At 48.2% G+C, this 23274-nt stretch overlaps 1 protein-coding gene across 5 annotated transcripts in view; it reads left to right on the plus strand.

Annotated features, from left to right (window-relative positions):
• Positions 1 to 23274, plus strand: part of PIP5K1C (phosphatidylinositol-4-phosphate 5-kinase type 1 gamma) — a 1345879-nt gene that overhangs the window by 799882 nt on the left and 522723 nt on the right. For all 5 annotated transcript variants that reach the window (XM_069649430.1, XM_069649429.1, XM_069649432.1 and 2 more), the window contains exon 15: positions 17175 to 17288. In XM_069649430.1, coding sequence (XP_069505531.1) covers positions 17175 to 17288 — 114 coding nt within the window. The remainder of the gene's footprint in view (positions 1 to 17174; positions 17289 to 23274) is intronic.

Consider the following 23274-nt stretch of genomic DNA (forward strand, 5'->3'; position numbering starts at 1 on the left):
CCTCCCCCCCAATGTGCACGCTTGGTGTACTCACCGCCTGATGAGCTGGGTTGACGGAAGGAACCTCTCCCTCTGCAACCTCTCAAGTGTCTTGCTCTGGCGGGTAAGAAGGCGTGCGGCCCCTGGGGTCTCCGCTGGTAGTTGAAGCAACCGGACGAACGACCCCTCAAACGTCTGGTCCTGGCAAAAACACGTCCCAGAAAGATTTTCCCTATGGAACTGTGCTTTTTCCAGCGCCGAGTAACTTCCGACGAACTGTGACATCTCATTTGCAAACGCTTCCCTGAAAAGAAGCCCTTTAGCATTCTCCCCTGCCTCATAAGAGGCCCGATCGCTGAGTTTACTGTCGATCTTCAGGAGGTCAACTCTTCTCCTCTCCGAAGAGAGGGAGTAGTTGGCATTCCCTAATAGGCACACCACCCTCTGGGGCCAATTTCCTAAGGCTGGGGCATCAACTGGGATTCCGGTGTCCTTTGCTTTCTCGGCTAAGTCCATAATGTTAGCTAGAGGGCCTGCCAAATCTAGGACCTTGTCCTGGCATCCTCTCCATGCGCGATCAACACCTTTCCTGATGTCTCGTGCGGATTTAGAAACAAATGTGACCATCTTGGGGTCTAAATCAGGCGTCTCCACCAGTTTCCCGGGCAGCTCCGGTCTAGGACATTCCAACCTCATACGAGACCGTATTTCTCTGTCCAGAGGCTTCCTAATATGCTGAGCCATATATAATGCCACTCTGATTGATGGCACCCACTCTGATGACTTTGGGTGCCTAATGGTGTCACGATCAAACATATCCACCGTGTTCTCATCCTCTTCGAGAACTACGTCCTGCTCAGTGGGTTTACAGATGTCTTCCTCTTCTCCTCCCTCGTCATCGGAAGCATAACCTTCTTCGTAATCCCCTGAATTGTCCACCCCTGGGACAGGGGGGTCTGTCTTGGCGGTCCGCCATTTTCTCAAGGAAGGCATTTTTCAATCTGGCGACAGGGTCGCTTAGACTTTGGGGAACAGAGTTAACCCTTTGGGGGTCAAAGAGTTTGCGCTCTTCCCGGCCCTTTTACACCCCTTCTTCTCAACCCCTTTCTAGGGGTGTCCTGCTGATATCCCCTCACCAGGGCTGTCTGCCGTCTTTCTCTAGCCTCCAGCTGCTCCCGATGCTCAGCCATGAGAGCTTCCAGTAAATCCAACCTCTGTGTGATAGGCTGCACCCCCTGAGAAACAGCTTGCGTCAGGGATTCCCCCAGTACTTTTTTTTAAACTGAGGGACATCTCGGTGTCCTGCAGTGTGGGTTCCTCCTCCCACTCTTCCTCACTTCACTCTGGTGTAGTGGATTGTGACTCTCTAGGTTGAGGAAATTGAGCCATCTTCCTTATGTTAGCAAGGCTAACTTGTGGGGGATCAGCAATTCAGAGGCTCTCAAACAGTCAAAATTGCTAGAGACTGTGTGCCTCCAGTCAGCTGAGCTGTTCAGCTTGCAGGACTCTAGTGTTTAATATGTCTTAGTGCCACTTGAAATTAGTCTGCGCTCTGTTTTACTTCAAAACGAAATGCGCAGGCTTTTTTTTACATGGCCCGGAGGATGCCGGGAAGTTTGTTCAGGCTTCGGCACCTCCAGATCCTAAAGCCTGCCACGTTTGACCACGCGGCGAGCAAAGATTCCACTAGAGGAGAGCGGCGTGGCTGCCTTACGCGAGCGGCTTTACTCGCAGCTCCACCCGGCCTCTCCTGAGTGCGGCATAGAAGAAAGCCGCTCGAACTAAGAACCGCAAATCCCGAGGGAACGAAAATATACGCGCGCCCCAACTACCGCCTACAGTACAACTAAATTCTGAAGTAATACTGCTATCATTACTAAAATGCAGAAAATTAGAAAAACAGTACTTATCTCAACAATGGCAGCAAAAAGAAAGGGGAAAGGACCTAGGGTTGAGAGTGGCTATACCCCGAGCAGGGCTCTGATAGGTGGAGAGATCATGGTCAGGACTAATGGGGACATAACTAGTACACTACGCCACACTCCCTTTGAGACACTGACAGAATTATGACCCTGCCAAACCAGGATGGACCTTCTTCCACTGTGGCCAAATCATTGTCCTGTGTAGTTGCTTGTTGGATGCTTCTCCTTCCTTTTTATTGATAACTTTCCAGATACAAAAGTCTCCATATACCTTTCCTCTCCTGATGACCACTTTATAACATTTAGAACCAAATTATTAAACTGATAATTAAGAGACAGAACTGGGTTGATGCCACCAGATGCTGCATTGATCCGTGGCATCGCAGATTTAAATGGAGAGGTATGCATCCGGGTCGGAACATCTTAACAACGGACTGCTGTTCCAGTATTTTGAGGGACCTCATGGGGACATGCCCACCTACCTCCAGGTAGTCAGTTCTTTAATGTTTTCAGATGAAAATCAGGTAATCTTGCTGGAACACATGGCACAGTGCTGTTTGTAGTACCTGGTTCTTCGGTAGTGGCTCTTGCACCTGTTAGTGAAAACTGATCCTTGTATTTATCAACTCTGCATTGTCCAAGTAAATTGTGCCTCAGCTCAGGTGCACAGGTAAAGTCTGGTAAATGCATCAGCTTGCCAGTGAGTGTCTCATATGGGCTCAATCCAGTTACACGGTTTGCATCTCCTCACATGCTAGTTACATTTAGCAGGAGTGCATCTGGCCAATTCAAAATGTTTCTACACACATTTTTGCTTCCAGGGTCCCATTTTGCCATCCTAACCAACTTGTTATATTGACAATTGAGTTTTTGCTGTATACCCAACACTTAACATAGCTCCTTTATCAGTTTCCCCTTTGTCATGGGTAACCCCAGGTAGGCAATTCCCCAGGAGCCAGTCCATTGGCTTCCCTGCGACCCCAGCGAAGACAGCAACATAAATCCTTTTGGGTTTGATACCCTTGGAGCTCTACTGTAAAGGCATTTTGTGGCTAATGGAGGTGCCTTTGGCACCACAGACAATAAAGGAGGCAGACTTCAGCTCCCATGATTCCATGGGCACTGTAAGGAAATTTCGCGTGAACTCAATCCTGTGAGATTTTGTTTTGGTGGCCATTTTAGGACTTGGGCCTATAAAAGGCCATGCCATACACCATACCATGATTAATGTTATACTTTTTCCCTAATGCTTACTACCTGATTGGGGGCTCTGAAGCTTAGGCCTTATTCTCCTTTGCATTTTCTTTGGGGGTGTTTTTCACCGCATTTTTATCTGGGTAAAATTTTTCTTCATCGCTTCACTGGCTGGATCACCTTTTAGAAAAGCTTCACTGCACCTTTGGAAAAAAGAAAAGGGCTTGTTATTAGTCACCGCTGAGGGGTCCATGACTCGTAAAACAGGTACCTGATATGATATATGATTTGGTATTTCTAACGCGCCTATACCCGAGTGTTTCTAGGCACCACAAGACAAAGGAGGGGAGACGGAGGGATGACAAGACAAACAATCTTACTAGGTATTGTGACATTCAGATTGTGCAAGTGCAACGCAAATTGCAGGGGATAGGGTGAGGGGAGAAGTGCAGGGAGGGTACGAGGGGAAGTGCTGTCGGGGCAGCAGGGCTCTGAGTAAGTGTGAGGGCGGCAGAGGACTACACAGGTGCAGTCCCAGACCGGAAGTGCAGGGTAGGCCACAAGGCAGTGCATGGTGACTGGGGGTGGTACCATTTGACTCTTGAGTACAACCACATCACCAGTCAGGACGAGCAGACAGGTAGATTAGCAGGGGAGAGGAAGAGAAGAGGAAGGTCTTGAGCAGCTTCTGGTGATCCGGTTCAAGTCTGAGAGGCCAATCTAGAGGGAGTCCCCTGCAGAGGAGATCTACCCCCCACTCTGTTTGGAGAATCGTCTGAACCGCAGAGAGTTTGAGGTAGCTGAGTGGAGGTTAAGATGAATTTTAAACCTTTGTGCTATCACCTCTTTTGTTTTGCTTTATTACCTTGATATAGGGGAAAGGTGTCCTGATCCTGACAATGGTAGAATGGCTAGGAATTACCCCAACAAGAGATATGTTGGGTCAGTGTGTCTTTGCAGTGCAAGGAAGAAGTGCAGCTATAGTTCTGGGTAAAAGAGAATGGCATCTCAATCTCAGCGTCTCAACTAGCTGAATGGAAAATGCAGTGGTGATGTCTGTAGAAAACAGGCCTGCTTCTCCCGTGAGTGAAAGCTTTGCCCAGAGGTTCTTCCAGAGATATTTGCCCTTTGGGGGAATAATAAGTACATGTTTTGCTGCCTGAGGGGAATTTCTTCCAAGGTGGCATTGGGAGATGCTTTTCTAGTGGAGTCTGATTTTAAGCGTTACTGTGCGTTTCCACCAATTTCACTCGTCCCTTGAGGGTCAGAATTTTGATTATTTAGATTGCCCCAGATTGGGCTCTGATGATCAGTATCTGGACCTTTTTGCGATGTCCATCCGTCCACCTCCACGCCTTCCTCAGTGGCCTGACCTCAGTCCCAGTCAGGGTTCCATGTACCACATCTGAACCCGCGTTCATGCGTGGCTATTAAGAAGCTGTGATCGTGACTGGGAGTTGCCTGATGAGGTCTTTGTGGTGCTACCAACTATGTGCATGATTCCTACGAAATCATTCTATGCAATCAGATGAAGGAATTTTGAAAGCTGGTGCAGGAGTCGAAGTTGGCACCAGTTGTACCCTGCTTCCATGGTTCTGGAGTTATAAACTGGGACAGTCAAAAAGGATACCTGGCAATTTCTTCTTTCAAAAGGACACCCAAGCAAGTTTATTTTTTTTGTATTCCCTTAGTAGCCAAGTTCCTTAAGGGCATGACAAACCGGTTTATGCATTTGCAGTGTGTGGTTCCTCCATGGGACCTTGCTGACCCTCCTTATGGGGACCCCCTTTCAAATCCATGCCTTTATGTTGTCTGAGGCATCTTACTGTGAAGGGTCGTGTTCCGGTAGCTATTACTGTGGCTCAGTGTTTTGGTGTGCTCAAAGTGCTCTCTTCCAGGACCTGTTATCTACAGTTTTTGTAGGAAAGGGTGATACTGAAACTGATGGACTCCTTTCTGCAAAGGTTTCTTTGGAATTTAATATCAACCAGAACATTTGTGGGCCCCTGTGGGTTCATTTGTGGGCCCCTTAATTTTGGTTCTCTCCTGGGTCTGCTTCTACGTGCCGTAGACCATTCCCATGGGTTGGGTCCTGTTGCCTGGGAGTTCCGTGCTGTGCCAGTGTCCGGGCGGTTCGGATCCTCTTCCAAATTTAGCAAAGCCAGACCTTCCTCACATGTATCAATTTGCATCTGTTTTCCCTCCCAGTTGAACAGCAGGCTGAAAGGGTATGCCCATCTGTAAGAAATGTGTTTCTCCTGAAGGGCCTTTGTCACTGGACGCATGAGTCTGCGCTTGTGGAGCGTTGAGAGTGCAAGATCCTGCAACAATTTGATCGTATTGCTGTTGATTGTCAGGTCAGTGATGGATCTGGCCGCCTTGGGAATTTTTTTTTGTAGTGAATGAGGTGAGTGCACTAGTATGTCTCTAGGGCAGGCGCCAGGGTCGTTCCTTCTGGGGCCAACTCGATGTCTCCTATCGAATCCTATTGATTCGGGCGCTGGATCTTGTAAGATGTTACTAAAGGCCTGTTGAAGTGTCTCACGAAGGTCGCTATCTGGGATCGATTCGGATAGACCTTTGACCCGTATGTTGGATCGTCTCAACCTATTTACAAGGTCCTCCGCCTGTAGCTCAAGATTGTGTTGGTGGCTGCTATTTGGTCCAGTAAAAGGTTAGACTGCTTGGACTCCTCAGTTAAGTTGGAGAGACCGTTTTCTACTGTGTCCACTCAGTCACCCAGTTCGTTTACCTCTTTTAGGATCTCCTGTAGGGAGGCTTTTGTGTCGTCCCTCAGCTGACCTATTTGGGCCTGAAATGCATTTGTCATTCTGGCCTCCATACCCTTCAGGCAGGCCAACAATTCTTCTTTGTCTGTTTCCATGGCTTTCTGAGGTGGGTTTGGGGCTAGTTCTGTTGACTCCAAGTTGTGCATGCAGGGAGGTCTGATCCTGCTGCTTTGCCTGTCCCCAGCACTTAGCCAGTTGATTTTCCTGTCTCCTCGGCGAACCTTTCGTTCTTGATGGGGCGCTTTTAGTTCTGGTGCCCGGCATCTGGGCCGGGGTTACGTTACTAACGTGCAGTTGTTCTCTTCTGGGTATACACTGCTGAGCGGGGTCACAATGATATATAGCTTTAGGCTACCAGGCTAGTGGAGGTTAGGACAATTGTGATCAGTGTTCTATGTAAATGCCAGACATCTGTTCTCTAGGTCAGATGAGAAGATGAGTCATGAGCTCTCTCAGTGCGCCAGTTTCCCCAGGCAGTTAACCTATATGGACCTCGGTTGGGCGTATAGGATGGCTCTGTTCGTTGCTGTTACAAGGTGGATAATGTAGGGCCCTGCAGACAGAGTTCTGCTTACTTGGGGTGTCTGTTTAGTCCGGCCCTTCTCTTTTCCCTCCCCAGGAGCTTGAGGGTGCTTGAGGATGGCGAAAATGTCCCAGCCAAGTGATCTGTGCCTCCTTATGGATTCACTTGGCTCCACACCGCAATCCCTCAGCGATTACTATTTCTCCTCTCCATGGAGGAAGAGGGGTGTAGGAGCTCTTTATGTAATTTCTCCTTAATGTACGGCCCTTCTGGCTTCCGTAAAATGGAAAAGGAAGGCGTGGGGGGGCACTTCTCACCTTAGTTGTTCCAGCCTCACCAGGTTTGTAGACCCAGGCGCCGGCAGTACTTCCTTCCGTGCTCCTGCATTGGGTGATTATCTTCTCTCCAGCCGTGCCGACTGAACCATGCAGAGGCCCTGTAGGATCTCTCCGTCGCCGCTTAGGGTGCTTCTGCGGTCTGCAGCCTAGCCAAGCCTGGTCTCCAGAGGGGGGAATCTGCTCTGATGTACGTTCTCCTCCCCCCGGGTCATGCTCTACACCAGAACTCTGCGCTTCCGCAGCCGGAGGGGGGAGAGCCGCACTCCAACACCATACGCTGTCCCAGACTGCCAGGGGGCTGATAAGGTATGGGTGCGAGTGAATGTCTTTGGGCACCGTCTTTGCAATATTGCACTTGTGGCTCAGACTTCGTTGGAGCCCATCACCTCCGGGACTTCTCTGCCTGGTTGGAGGCTGCTGCTCGATCTGTGCAGTCCCGTGGGCTCCTTAGACATTGCACCCAGTGCGTGGCATCTCCCTCACCTCACTCCCAGCGCGGAGGCCCGCAGCCCGTTTGGTCTGTCTCCGCTAAAAGTTTGTCTTCCTGTGGGGGGGGGCTTCGTGTAACCACGCTGCCACTGTCGGGAATCACCAGGGCCCTCCCGTGGGCCGATGCGACCGCGGGACCCGGATTTTGCGTCCCACTCAAATACTCCCCGCCAACCATCTCTGATGCAGGCTTCTCCGCCCGAGGTCTTTGGGTGGTGTCGAGCGTATTCCGGTCCTCGCCTACTCTCCTGTTCGCTTTCGGTCGCCGTTTCTTCTGGTCTGGTGATTTTATCAGCTTGTGAACACCTTTTGAACACCTTTGATTTAAACGCCGGTGCAGAGCACAGGGGACGTGCGTCCACTTCAGCAGGCGGCCATCTTGGAAATCGCAATGGCTCATTTTTTAAATAGTCTCTTGTGACTTATTTGATCAGTTTGTGCAGTTCTTTTATCACTTTATTATCCTTCTGATTCTTCTCAAATGGAGGTCCCCTTGAACTTCGATTGGTATCTTCTCGCTTGTTAATAGTTTCTGTTTGTTCCTTTCTTCTGTTCTTTTATTACAAAGAGTTATTATTTCCTTTTTCCGGGGTAACCTTATCCAACCTTTGATTCTTGTTCTTAAGCCACTGGGCCTCATTACAGTATTGGTGGTATCCCGCCGGGAATTCCTGGGGCTTCCCATTTGGCAATTACTCTTTTTTTCAGAGCAACCCTTATCCAAAATATCAGTTAAGTCCTCCTGCTGAAAAACTGCAGCAGGCCTTCCCCAGCCTAGATATTCTGTTACCCTACCTGCAAGAGCAGAGGATTCTGGGTTAGCAAACTCAGGAGAGGTGTCAAGGCCACATGCATCCCTTCAATAAATCTACCAGATGCTGCATCTTAGACTCTTCTGAAATGAAAGCTTTTGCAACATTAGATGTCCCAAATTCCAGGCCAAAAGGAGGGGTTTTCTGTTCAGAAACCTCATCTGCCTCAAAAATTGAGGACATTGACTTAGTCAACTCTTGGTTGAGGTTTGTAAACCTTCGAATGTTATGTTGATGATTGGACGTCCATGACTTGAACACCAAAGTACCCGACCGACCGAGAGTTGGCGAGGTAATCGAAGGATGAAGGCTATGCCTCTCATTCTTGACTCAAGTCTTTTAGAGGATCAACGGTTTTGGGCCCAGGCTCGAGGGCACACGAGCGGAAAGCTTCTGAGACACCTTGTCAGCCTTACAAGGCTGGGCAGGGTCTGAGCTCTTTGGCTCTGTTGAAGGGGCGGGAGAAGCGGTCTTCTCAAATACTTTGAATATACGCAGATGTAAATCCTCGCACCCACCTTTAGAAGCTGACTCACCTGGACAAGCCACCTTGCGATTGGGTGAGGTGTCGGAGGACAAAGAGCTCGATATGATACCTCTTCTTGCCCTCCTTCCGGGAGGACGAAGTAGAAAAGGGATGTGATCTGCTCCTAGAATGCAAGAGCTTCTTAACTCACCTATTAGGTGGAGATTCATCCTTAGAGCTCTTTTGATCAGAAGAACTTGTTGAAGGAGTTGTCGATGGGACTTGGAAGGGGGCCTACCCACAGCGAGTTTCCCCTTCCTTGCCTTCAGCGCCTTTCTGTCATGGATTGACTGGAATCGCATTGTCTTTTTTGTGCACAATTCCCAGGCACCAGAGACAAATGCAGTGTGGGTCTGAAATGGACATCTTCGACCCACACTCGACACATCTCTTAAAGCCTGTTTCTTGGAGTCGATATTTGAAAAATAAACATTGGCACGAAGTCAAAGAAGCGATCTGAAGCAATCTGTGCAGTGGAAAAATTGGACTGCAGTAACGGGCGCAGTGCGTGCCATATACACAGTCAGTGACGTCATGCTCGAGAGCGGACGGAGCCCAATGAGGGGCACTGAGTCGATGGTGCACGGCGCCCTCTGCTGAGAAAAAAGTTTACGAAGCAGCTGATGCTTGATGGAAGATATCAAAGATGAGGAATATGTGAGGACACAATCCATTCAAAATACTTGTTCTTTCTTCATATAAGTCTTTGCAGGGTTTACCTAAAGAAGTAATGTTGGGCTGTTCTTTAGGGAGCTCCTCACATGAACAAGAGTCCTTGTATCCACAGGGGTAGTCTCTCCCAGCAAGGTTTCCGCTTGCCTCTATCCCTAGCAAGGGTGTTGCAGAGTGGGCTCACCTCCATAGCCTCACGGGGGCGGGGAGAGGCTACAAGGTGGCTCCCCCTCGGGGTGAAGGGACACATTCCTGTGATTCGTCCACCCTACAGAAAGGGGTTTCACTGCAGCATTATACTCCTGTTGACTAAGGTTTTCCAAACCCAACTGCTTGGACTACCTGTCAGGACCGGGCACTCGTTTATTGTGAAGACGCTTGTGCTCTCTACCCTGCTTCGATAGCTTGCTGCTACAATCCGTTGGAGGATGCAATCTATTAGAAGGAAAAATCACTTGCTATATAATGTTTATAATGTTTTTATTTTTTTAATGAGATCTCCTCTCAATGATCCCTCCCAGCAACGCACACTGAGAGCCATATACAAATAAAAAAAACACTATCTGGGACTGAATTAAGATGTTTCTTTTACAAATCCTATCTAGCAATCGATCACTGAGTTGCTGAGCATGCAGAAAATAGGGGGCAGAAGATCGGTGGCGGTGACGTATGGCGAGAACATTTTTCACTGGATATCTATCTATCAAGATGCGGAATCTGTGGTAGTAGAATAAATACAAAGAACCATTACACTAAGTAATTTTCCCCTGCACATGCTCACAATCCATTTAAGTCTGGGTCTTTCATCTATTAAAGCTGTACATATTAGTTACCGAGCCTACCTGCATTTCAGTTATTTCTTTTTCATCTCAGTGCAAGGTCACATTGAGAATAAACCTTGCCCTCTATAGAAAATGTTGCTTTCTCCATCTTTGCCACTCGTACATCATGCACATTTCCCATTCACGTCTGTCTATCAATCTTTTTATTTCTGATCTTTAGGAAAGAAATGAAAACATATCTGTCTTCTGTTTAGCTATGAAAGACAGACACTTTTGTCACATGGAGCAACAATGTATGCTCTCCAGATAATTTGCATGCCCACAATTCATTGCTCAGTGGTTCAGAACTAAATGTGAATTTCCAGTGATGTCACCTGCGTGGCACTGTGACATGTGTATGTTGTCTGAAATGGCGCATTCCTCTATTAAATATCTTTAATGATTTTTTAATTTAATTTTGGTATACGTTGTAGTGCTTGAAATAACTCTTTTACGTTTTCTTTAAAGCAGTCTGATATGTTTGTTTTGATTTAAAGTTTATAAAATAATGTAAATAAAACCAATGTAAAAATTAAGCGCTATTCTATCACAGTTCCCGAGTGCTTACATGTGCAAATACAAAGGTATGACCAAATGTCCAAGAGGCCTCTATCCCTTTTTGAATGTTTCCACAGGGGATAGATTTATCTCTTACTCCTACGTTCCGTCCCCTTTCCTCCATACTTTTGGGACATTCCGTCCTGTGGGACGGGACCGGAGCACTTTTTGTAAAAAAGCATCAAATTGAAAAATGTGTCATTCCTCTCTTTTTACGTGGGGGACCGCACACGGCCGTAACCCCCCTCCTCCTTTACTCCGCCCACGCATCGCCCTACAGTCCTTTTCTCTGCACGGTTGGGGCTGGACACACTTGCATCACCGGGAAGACCTTTTTCTTTTCCCGTTGTCCTTCTCTCCTGCTCTGGTTCTGCAGTCGGGTAGTTCTCAGTCTATTCCGGATCGTTTGAGATTTGTCGCTTGTTCCTCTTGCGAACGTCGCTTCGCTAGGGCGGATCCCCATTCTCTCTGTTTGGAGTGTCTGGGACCGGATCACGGTTGATACTTGTGTTTTTACTGCGATTCCCTTTCGGTCCGGGCACTTCAGTGTCGTCTTCGGCGGTGGGAGGAGATCTTCCAGAGTTCCTCCATCGCATATTCAACTCTTCATCGACAGAAAGAAGAGACACCCGGTAAATTCCTTACTTTTCAGAGCAGCCCGGCCGGGGGACTCCTTCCCGGGGTCCTCCTGATCCGGGAGGGGCTTCAAAAGCTCTGCTACCAGGGTTTCTCCTGTGGTCCCTCACAGGCCTAATCGGCGTACCAGGGTTTTCTCTGAGGGTTCCCGCGAGGGGCCTGCCGATACCGGATCACGATCTGAGATTCTCCAATCAGGTGCTAATAGCCAGCCTAGTCGTGCTGAGGCATTGGATACCGGAGTTCACTCAGAGGTCTCCTTGTCTGGAGCTTCCCATACAGACACCGGGGTGCGCCTTGAGGCCTCTGTTGAGACTTTCTGTACCGAACCACGGTTCAAGGCCCCTCTCGGGGGAGCGATAAAGACTGGACTATGTTCCGAGGTTCCTCTTATCGAGGCTAAGGTGTGTACCGACAGAACTGAGAGACCTGTTAAGGTCTTGTCTGTGGGGTGGATTCCTCAATTTTCCTGCATTCGCAGTGTTACCAGTTCTGTTGAGGGGGCACACCGAGAGATCGCTGACTTTCTCCTCTGTTACCAGCTTGGCCGAGGTTCTTCTCTTGGAGGCTAACTCAAAGGGTTATACCAGGATGTCTAGTAAACATCCCATGCCCCATAGTACCAGCTCTGCCGAGGATCCTTGTGTCAAGGCTAAAGTTCCGATCAAGTCCCCTGACCAGTCTGTGGAGTCATCTGCCTCATCCACACATATGACGCAGTTCTCCTCAGATGCTCACAAAATGGCGGGCCTTCCTGTGTGGTCTACGGCGGCCATTATTGATTCTTCCCTCACACCCACGCTATCGACGGCGGGTGCTGGCAGCCTTCTTTTTGGTGGACAACCTTGTCCACGGGACGGTGTGAATCCCTTCCGCCCTTCCTGTGACTGGCACGCTCGGATGCCACTACTGCATACGGTCTCTCTTCCTCCTGCCCCACTGGTCTATGTAGACCCTGTTGGTGGCGGGCCCTCTTGGCAGCCTTCGTCACTACGTTTGTAGGGGTATGCCCCTCATGAGCATCCTCTGCCCATCCCGGTTCCTAAAGTTTCAGCAGAGGATGCCTTTTTTGGGACGTTTCAGAGTCTTATGAACATGGATCCCATGAGGGAGTACTTTAAAGGCCTTTTTAGGGAGATCTGCCCTCTGGTGCCGCATTCTGCCCCGGCAGTTCCAGTCACGGCGCCCGTCGCCCCGGCAGCAGTACCACCTCTACCTCCCGGCCCGCTTCCGCCTCTGCCTCCGTTGTCTCCGGTTGACAAGACTCCTGCAGAGAGAGATGTCAGTTTGATGCCGGTCAGCATCGTAACTGGCGGATCCTGACATTCTGGATGACCCACAGGCAGACCACGATAGTGAGGACCAGCCCCGCTCTGTCACTCCTTGACATTCCAGTACCTGAGGCAGGGGTGCTTTCGGAGGCGCTCACCTTGTTTCCACAGGAACACACCGGCCTGTTCCTTCAGAAGGATGTTCTGGCTGAGGCCCGCAAGAGAATGAATGCCCGTTACAGGCTTCACATCTCTGAGGAAGTAGCCTTGGCGTCATGTCCGCTCCCTTCATCAATGGTGGTTGCGGCCACCACTCTGCAATCCAAGCCGGCCTCTGCTGCCGCAGCTCAAGTTCTGGCCAAGGAAGACAAGTTGCTCGACTCCTTGGCCAAGAAAGTTTTTGCCAACTCAGTGCTGCAACTGCGTCAGGCTAACGCGGAGCTCATTTTGGCGGCGGCGAATATGAAATTGTGGAGGGATGTGGAGGACTTCCAGGAGTTAATTCCTGGGGACAGGCTGGAATACTTTAAAGGAGGTTTGTCAGACGCCAGGGTATTGGCGCAGGATATTCTGGAGGCTGCTGCGCACCATGTCGACACATCAACTCGAGGCCTCGTGTTGGGGGTGGACACCTCCCGTCAATCTTGGCTTCATGCAACAAAGTTTTCAAAGGAGGTCCAAGATAAAGTTCTGGATCTTCCTTTTGATGGCAAAGAGTTGTTTCATTCTTCAACAGATGACAAGCTTACAAATACTAAGGCGAGCACGCAAACTGCCAAGTCTGTCGGTGCTAGTGAAGTCCCCAGTTAAAGCTCAGATCTGGATGCCAGTCTCGGTCCTCCTCAGGCTTCAGAGGGTTCAAGGGCCGCAGGTCTCGTAGTGCTGATCCGCAGAGAGGTAACTCCCGTCGGAGACAGCAACAAGGTCGGTTTTCCTCTGTCTTCAGCCTCCTCTTCAGGGACAGGTAGTCTTTCCGCCAAGAAGTCTGCAAAATGATATTATTTTGCACTCGCACGAGACTCCGGTGGAAGGACCAATCTCGTCTCATCTGGAGGCGTGGCCAACCATCACCGAAGACAGTTGGGTTTTGTCCATCGCTCAGGCAGGCTTCCGCTTGCCCCTAGCCCCTCCCCCACCCTTCAATCCTCCCTTTCAGTAGTCGGGGACAACCTCCCTCAGATCCGAGGTCCAGAAGCTTCTAGACCTCAAGGCGGCGGAACCCATTCCGTTCGTGGAACGAGGGGAGGGCTTCTACTCTCGTCTGTTTTATGGTTCCCAAACTCAACCAGGCTGGCCTGCGCACCATTCTAGACCTTTCCCAGTTCAACCTTTCTCTTCCCCAAGAGAAATTAAAGATGATCACGCCCTGCCAAATAAAGTCCCCTCTTCAGAAGGGCGACTGGCCCAGCTTTGTGGACCTTCAGGACGCCTATATGCATATCCTGATCTGGAGCCCACATCGGAAATATCTGCAGTTCTCCATGGGAGAGGAGCACTTCCAATTCCGAGTGCTCCCTTTTGGTCTCAGCTCAGCGCCGCGTGTCTTCGCGGTCATCACGGCTTTTCTATGGCTACAGGGGATTCATGTGTATCCATATTTGGACAACTGGCTTCTGCGCAGTCCTTGCCAGTGAAAGCCTTGAGCAGTCTTCAGTCTCTCCTTCAGCTCCTCTTCGGTCTTGGGCTGTCGGTGAACTGGCGGAAATCCTCCATGACGATCTCTCAGGACCTGACATTCCTGGGTTTCCGTTGGAACACGATCGACTGCAGAGTGTACCTGACTGTGGATAGGATGGCGGATCGGTTAACTACGTGTCAAGTTTTCATTCAGTCAGAGAGCATGTCGGCCTGGTGGTTCCAGAGGCTTCTATGTCTCATGGCCTTGTGCGTGCTTGCTCTTCCCCTTGCTCGTTTCAAAATGCGACTCACGCAGATGGCTCTTTGGAGCTCCTGGCTTCAGGCAGTGGACCCGGACACCAAAATGATTCTGGTCCCACCCTGCATGCTGATAGATCTCCTATGGTGGTCATCTTCCAGCAATCTGTTAGTGGGTGCCCCTTTTCAGGAGCCATCTCCTTAAATTACCATTACGACAGACTCTTCCCTTATCAGGTGGGGCGCGACGATGGATCATCTTCAGGTTTTCGACCTGTGGTAGCCACAGGACAGACAATTTCACATAAATTATCTGTGGCTTCTGACAATTTTCCTGGCACTCAAAGCTTTGAAGCCAGTGATTGTGAACAAAGTGGACCGCATCTGCACATCAACAAGCAGGGGGGTACCAGGTCATCTCCACTTGTAGATCTAGCCATTCAGATTTGGGAATGGGCCATTCAGCACAGTGTTTGGCTGTTGGCTGCGCACATTCCGGGCCAGCTGAATGTGAGCTATGCAAGCTCAGGAACACAACAAATTGCACTCTCCTGTTCATAGGACCCTGTTGGCCAGCCAGATTCTGGTTTTGGGAGCTTCAGCATCTGTCAGTCTGCTCACCGATCAGGCTTCTGCTGATTCCCGACCTGCTTCAGAGCAATCAGCAGATGTGGCACCCCTCCCCACAATCATTCAGCTTGGCAGCCTGGTGCCCGAGTTCAAATCTTTAGAAAGTTTCAACTTGTCCGCGGATAATATGCGTATTATCCAGGTGGCTACAAAACCTTTGAAGTCTCAGTATAGGAGCAAATGGCTCAGTTTCTGTCACTGGTGTTTAGCAAAGCAGCTGGACCCCAGAGAAGCTACCATCGACGCAGTCCTGTCATTCGTTTCTCATCTTGCAACTTCAGGCATACATGTCTTGCCTTGTAGGACTTATTTGTCGGCTATCGCTGCCTACCTGTCCATGGACTCTTGCTCTTTTTCATTGACAAACCCTGTCATTAAGACACTTTGCAGGTCTATTGCATCTTTATCCACCTGCGTGCAACCCGCATATAAAGTGGGAATTGAATGTTGTCCTGACTGCCTTATGCCATAAACGTATTGAGCCTATGGCCACGGTGGACTTTAAGTTCCTTTCTTGGAAAATGGCTTTTCTGATTGTGGTGACTTCGGCAAGGCGTGTAAGCGAGCTTCAGGCCTTGTCTGTAGAGCATCCATTCCTCACCTTTCACAAGGATAAGGTTGTCCTCCGGACCAATCCTTCTTTCCTTCCAAAGGTGGTATCCGATTTTCATCTAAACCAGTCTATTTCTCTACCCGTTTTCTTTCCAGATCCGGCCTCAGATGCCAAGAGGGTATTGCATAATTTGGATGTCAGACGAGCTCTAAAGTTTTATTTGGACAGAACATCTAAACTGAGGAGCTCTTCCCAGTTTATTGTGACCTTCGGAGGCCCGAAAGGAAAGCCAGCTTCGACAGCAACTATCTCCCGATGGATTGCTTCCTGGATTTCGGAGGTGTATACCGTTTAGGGCCTTTAGCCTCCAAAGGGAATTCATGCCCATCTTGTGCGGGGCAAGGCGGCTGCCGTTGCCTTCTAGAAATGTTCCCTGGGAAACCATTGCCATAGCAGCTATGTGGGCTTCCCCATCAGCTTTTTGTATGCATTACTGCTTAGACCAGAGCTCCAGAGCTGAGGCTCAGTTTGGGCAGGCGGTTCTTAAAAACCTCTTTCAGTAAAGGAGTTCCATCCACCCCTTTTCCTGTGAGGAGTGCTGGGTATCCTCCCAAAAGTATGGAGGAAAGGGGACGGGACGTAGCCGTATAACAATTACTCACCGTAGTGACTACCTTACTCCTAGTCCATAGTCTGCTTTTCTCCATACGCCTGTCGCCGTCTCCTCTAATAAGTATCCTCTATTATTGCTTAAATGGTCATAGACCTGGCGATAGAAAAGGACTGAAGGGTGATGCGCGGGACAGAGCTAAGAAGGGCGGGGTTAAGCCTGCGTGCGGTACCCCGTGTAAAAAGAGAAGGACATGTTTTTCAAGTTGATGCTTTTTTTTACAAAAAGTGCTCTGGTCCCGTCCCACAGGACGGAATGTCCCAAAGATATGGAGGAAAGGGGACTAAGGACTATGGACTAGGAGTGAGGTAGTCACTACGGTGAGTATTTTTGTTAATCTCAACTCGCTCTGTGGCTTGATGCATGGCTTTGTACTGCATGCTGAAAAAGAAGTTAAATTAACCTACAACACTGATTTCAACAGGTAATATCTGATATATGTTCACATGTTGTCCATCCCAACATCCTCAAATTGAAAAGGCAGTAGAAAAGATGAGCTGTTCTTTAGATACAATAGCTCTTCAAAATAATCCAAGGAGGTTGCATGCAAGTAAACTGTATTGTTCACGGCAGCACCACTACTGTCTGCTTGCAGATATTTCCTTTGATGCTTATAGATCATTTTCTTAATCATTTAATAATATTCTTGAATGAAAACACTATATGAAAGGAGAATGTGGAGCATGGTACTCTAACAGATACAAGGCTGAAAAATAAGTACAGTAGGCAGCTACTTGATTGACAGAAATAAGCTGCTTTACTGGCAGGTAGGTAATGATTATATAACCTAGTTAGCATCAGGAAGCTAGTCTTTTGACTCTGTATATACGAATGCACTAGAAATCTATCTAATTGGGTGCCATTTGATATATGTAACTAATTATGAATTTCTGATTTATGGGTGGTTCTTTCTTAGGCACTCCAGGTCACATGATGAAGTCCCAGCGGATCAGGAAGTCCAGCAGATCACTGTAGAAGTGGAGGCAATGTCGTCCGATGTACAATCGGGCATTTTGGAGAAGGAAAAAGGGTAGGCTTTTCAAATTCAGAATTATGTAGATTTCTCTTTAACTCCCAGACCTGCATCCTAGGTATTGCACCCTGCTTGTTGGCCAAATAGTACAAATTTTCATTTAAAGTTTTACCCTACATTCTTGATCTGTGTACATTCAACCATCCAATTGAGCATTTTACGTAGCTCTTTCCTTTTAACTGAACAGACTTGTTCAGCCATTTGCATAGTTATGTAGTTTGAGCCCTGACATGATTAATAAAATATACACATGCGGTTCACATTTTGTGAACTTACAAATTGTTAAACAATGTAACTAAATCATTGTCTTACTTTATTTTCTGGAACAAAACAAATGTGTATACACTCAATAAGTAACAGCATTGGAAAGACCAAGGTGATGGTGAAGTCCATGTTCAGTCTTTATTGTAACAGTAAATTCCACCCACCTCACCCAAATGTTCCTCCATTCATAGTATTGTCCATAAGGGCTTGGGGATTGTTTGGTTCTCTACCAATGCAGGTATTTATTCCAAGTTTGTATTGGGTTGTTGACAGATCATGCCAGTTGCTTCTACACCCTATCCACTTTTTTCCATACATTGCGAAATTAAAGAGACTGGAACATGACGCAAAGCAGCATTGTAGATCAAAATGACATTTTTCTCTGCATACTTGTGGCCACACCCAACATGATTTCTCCCTTCCGCATTCTCATGGCTCTTACTGCCTGCCCTTTGTTCTGGGTAACAGGCAGGATCATCTGCATGTTTTAGCACATTGTTTATCTTTTCTTTCTCTCTCACATCTAAGCACTATTGTTTGGGGATTAGGGTCTATCTTTTCAGAAAACAAATGCGGCTCCCCCTTTGTTAAGGCAGTTTTTGTACCGCCCTGGGAGGTTGCCACAACCACTAACCCTAGGGGAAAGGCTAAAACACGTAACCAGAGAGGAAAGCCAAAACATAGTGTGGGTAACGTGATCAGAACAACAAGGCTAACATCTTAGGTAGGGATAGATAGTAAGTCGGCACATAGGTACAATTAGTCTAGAAACGGAACTCCTGAAAAGATACTACTCCGATATACTGAAAAATATATCTTTTAGTAAAGTATCACAGATCGAACTATCAGTTTGGAATTAATAGACAATATTAAAAAGGTAGCGTATAATAAAAAAAACAGTAAAGTATATACAAGGACTCTCCTAACCCAGTGTCCATATGTGGGTCCTTTACCCACACAGTCACCCTTTCTGACCAAACATGCATAAAGAAGCAGGCCAATAATCTGTGTATTAATGTACCTTATATACTAGAGGTGGTGGAGAACTTCAGGAAGCTATCAGGAATTATGATTAATTGGTACAAGTCATGTCTCTTCCCTTGGCGGCCCTGAGAAACCAAGGGAGGCCATCGTAATTGGGGACGGCATTGTCCTGGGCAGATTTCTCCTTTAAATATCTTGGATTAGAAATTAATCATGATGCACTGGAGACTTACTTACATAATACAGATGGAGCTCTAAGTAGGATGGACCTGGTGCTGGGCCTATGGAGGAAACTCCCGCTCTCCCTGATGGGTCGGCTTGCCCTGGTGAAAATGGCTCTGCTGCCCAGGATGCTATATTATTACACAAATGTAGCATGGGAAGTGTCTTGCAGGCACTTCACATTGCTGCAGAATACAATTTGTGATTTACTGGGTTGGTTCTAGAAGGAAAATGTTGCTAAAAACACTTCATAGATCCTATGATAGAGGAGGTTTGCGGCTCCCAGATTTTGAATGCTACTACTTTAGAGCGCACTTACAATTTGTGGCGCAGTGGTTAGCGTATGGAGTGAACCCTGAGATAACTATCCTGGCATCCCTGGTGAAGCCATACACTCTGAAGGCAATCCGTGGGTGAATCTTAAGAATGTTGTAGGTTGCATTCCGCTACTGAAGCTGTACAGAACAATTATGAAGGGCAAGCTGAAAATGTTAGGTGTGAAGAATCCATATTCGCCCTACAACCTGCTGTCACAGTATGTGCTGGGATGGACACTACTATGAGGCCCAGATTGAAAAAGTGAGAGGTTTTCGGCTTAGCTGGTTGGGGGTTGGGGGGAGATCTGTTTGAGGAAACCTATGCTTTAGAAAACATAGGGATAGATATGCCCTACTGAAGACAGTCTTGACGTATGCAGCCATAGCTAATCTGACCCGGAAGCGATGGCTGTCATTGCCACAGGAACTGGAAATGGATGGGTTATTGGATGAATTATACGTAGTTGCTGAATATTCCCTGGCAGTGTTACACTTGTATAGGACTTTGTTTGTTATTCGAAGTGCAGGTGAGCCTTCGATTAGAGCACCGTAGGAGGACGACTTAAACATAGCCCCGGAAGTTCTCGAAGAATGCTAGATTTAAGCTGACAGAATATATTCTACTGCACAGAGAGTATCTGACCCCGGCGAGGATAACTAGAATGTTTCTGAACCACTCTTCCCGCTGCCACAGATGCATACAGGAAAATGCAGGGACGTTGCATATGTTGTGGAGATGCCCTGTGACAGAAACATTTTGAGCTGGGGTGTGTGGTAAATTGCTCGAGTTAAAAATTGGGTATTATTTGTATACACCCCAGATCTGCCTACTGGGTTGGGAATGTACCCTAGAAGAGGTGCGAAGGCCGTATGGCACAAGCTAACATATGTAGGTTGGCAAAATGTCTGATTGCCTGACCCTGGAAAGATGCATTGAGGTGGTCGGAGGACCTTAATAGATGGTCACTGACTGAAATGGCAGTTTGGATGAAAGCCAGTGGAGATGGGGTGGTTGAGGCAGGCGACACACTGATGGCCTGGAATTGTCTTACTCAGTTGCTGGGTTAACCCTCTGATGATAAGCCTCCATTGAGGGAATGGATGACATGGGAAAGTGTATTGATGATGACCAATTACAAAGGACGACAGCCGTGGGGATGCTGTTGGAATTGTTTTCGGGAAGTGCTGTTGTAATATGCAGAATCTGCTGACAGTTCTTTTGTATAAGCAGCGACTGCAATAGTTGTGATGCTATGGTGTGGGACAAGTACATGCAAGCATCCGGGAGGGGTAAGGTTAAGGTTAAGGTGTGAGGAGTGGGTTGGTTGCAGACCTTTGTTTATGCTGAGTGTTGGGAAACATACTATGTGAAGTTGTGATTAACTGTTTTATCGCAAATTTGTTATATGGTTCTTTGATGAAAAGCAATGAAGATATTTAAAAAAAGAAGCAGGCCAAGTATTACATGTGGACATTTTTTAAACAAATTGCATAGAGGCTCATACAGACTCTCCAATGCGTAAAAAGTCTAAGACCCCCTTCTGCTGCATTGGGAAGAGTATTAATCCCAACCCGTTTGGACAGCGCCCCTTCAACATTGGGTCTTTTCACACTGTTACAGGAGACACAGATGCTAAAGTGCACATTGTAATAGGTTGCCATACACATTATGATGGAGAAAGAAAGCCTTCTGTGAGGAGTTGGGAATGAAAGTCGACACAAGTTGGCCATGTTTTTGGTTAAAGACTTTTATTAAAAATAAAACGGTTGGAGGAGACTACCTGGGGGAGCAGATGAAATGGCAGCCTACCCGTTCGCCGCCCGAGTGCCGCAAACAGCAGCTGCATTACAAAGCTTGCCAAGCCCGCTCCGAAATCAAAGCTGCTGTAAATTTGGGTGAAACGGTTGTGGTACTGCATACTAGGGAAAATCTGTTGTGAATCCCCCTAGAACCAAGCTTTGAGAGGAGAGCCACCCCGCCGCCCTCTGTTCGGCTAGTGTCGCAGTTGCAGGTGAAGTGGAAGAGAATCGGCCACGTGGGAGCCGCAGAGTCCCAGCAGCGAGGGATAGCCGTGGTGAAGCTCACGGCAAAGGAAGACAGCCATCCCCAAGCCGAGACGCTTGCCCCGGAGTAGACGCCTTGCAAGGGGAGAACAAATGCACAGCTGACTACGCCAGCGTTGGAAGAAGCAAAGAAGGCGGGTGCTGTGTGAGCTCGCCCGGTGCGGAGGCACACGTACGGCGGTAAGGAGAGGAGAAAGAGAGCGCATCCCCACAGACAGACTCCCAGCTCTGCACCAAGCCAACTCGGCTAGAGAGGAAACAAGGGGTCATAAGGGGGGCCTGCACCACGGGCTGGACCCCAAGCACTTGTGAGACTCTGAAAATACTAACCTGGCCGTGATCATACCCATGGGGGGAGAAGAGTAGATAGCGCAATCGAGTGCAGCAGGCATTCCATCTCCCGCTTGAGCGGCAGCCACAGACCCCCTCCCAAGAGAGGGGGACAGCCGGACCACAACTTCAGAGGCAGTGAGAGGAGGGAGCCACAGCAAGTTTTGGCCATTGCGCGCTCACCCAGGCATATACGGGCACAAGGATACTGGCAAGCAGGGTGAGTTGAGGAAGACAAATGGGTGGAGAAGCACAATACAACACAGGTAGCGTTGGGCGGAGGAGGAGAGGTTGAGCTACAGAGCAATCAGGGACTCTACACCCCCGACCAGGTGAAAGCAGAAAGGAAAGCAGAGCCCACCCAAGAGAAACATGAGAGGGCGGTACCACGGCTCGAGGTGGGTGCCCCCCTCCCTTAGGGGAACAGAAAATTCAGAGCCTGCACAGGACGTTGCCACAAGGGCACAGGTGCCTGGGGACACATTCCTCGAGTGGTAGGTTCGACCCCCGGCTCTTCAAGGAAACGAGGAGAGAACTGAAAGGACCGTATCACGAGCATGGAACTAGCAGGTACCTACCCTAAGGCACACCAAGTTGCATATGCAGGGAGGGATCAACCAGACAACAGCTCAGAGGCTTCATACGTTTCGTCAGATCTCGACATGGCAACACAAGAGGCTCCTCTCATACACAGGGAAGATCATGAAAACCCAACGAAGGCTGACCTAAGTCTTTTGCTAGACAAAATGAGATCCTTGCGTAGCAGCATGACCTCGACAGTAAATGCATTCCAGGAAAGCGTCCTTAAAATAGAAGACAAAGTGGTAGCACTTGAAAGCTACCAACAATCCACGGACCTCATGGAAATGAGGTCGGGAAAGCCACTTCCACGTCCCGAACAGAAAAACATGGACTTTGCTGCTAAAGTCGATGATTTGGAAAACAGGGAGGAAAGAGCTAACATTTGTATACAAGGCCTTAAAGAAGTGCCCAATGAAACCCAATACCAGTTCTTGCATTTGAGAGAGTCCACCGGGCCAAAGGCCCCCCGAACGGCCCAAGATCAGTATTAGCCAAATGTCACCATTATAGACTCCAGGAGGAGATGGTGCAGAGAGCCAGAGAACGGGAACACATAGACTTCGAAGACTCCAGAGTAAAAAAAATTCAAGACCTACCAGCTACTACCCTCACCCAAAGGAGAGACTGTCTCCCTCTAACCGCCTGGTTACGAGAACACAGCATCCGCTATAGGTGGGGATTTCCCTTTGCATGCCTATTCAAACACGGCAATGAGGAATTACAGAGTGGTCTCCGGAGAGGAGGCTAGCAGTGTCTTGCGAGGCCTAACGGCAGGGACGGTGTCGGCTGAACGGGAAGAACTAGCAACAAAGCACACAAATCAAGCCAGCAGATATATAAATAAGTCTACTGAAAGAAGCACAATCCCACCAGCGGTCGAGAGCGGTCCCTCTATAAACTCCTCAGATCACTACACATAATACACAAAAACATTTATGAAAAATTTGTTTTCCTTTATTTATTAGAAACATAAAAATGATTATTAAATAAGTCAGAGCTCATACATGAATAAGAGTAAATGTAAATATACAACATACAACTATACAGCACGAATAAAGTGCATAATGTGAAGAAAATACTAATTTCCCAATAGGACTGCTAAGAGCTTGCTGCCAGATCACAAGCTGGGGAATGATCACCATCGTCCCCAAATAGGTCTAAGTCAGTGTCGGTGGATTAAACCCACTCGAGAGAAGGGAATCCCTCGGGTAGGAAAAATC

The sequence above is a fragment of the Ambystoma mexicanum genome, chromosome 1p, assembly GCF_040938575.1.
Source record: "Ambystoma mexicanum isolate Mex_15411 chromosome 1p, UKY_AmexF1_1, whole genome shotgun sequence".
NCBI classification, from domain to species: domain Eukaryota; kingdom Metazoa; phylum Chordata; class Amphibia; order Caudata; family Ambystomatidae; genus Ambystoma; species Ambystoma mexicanum.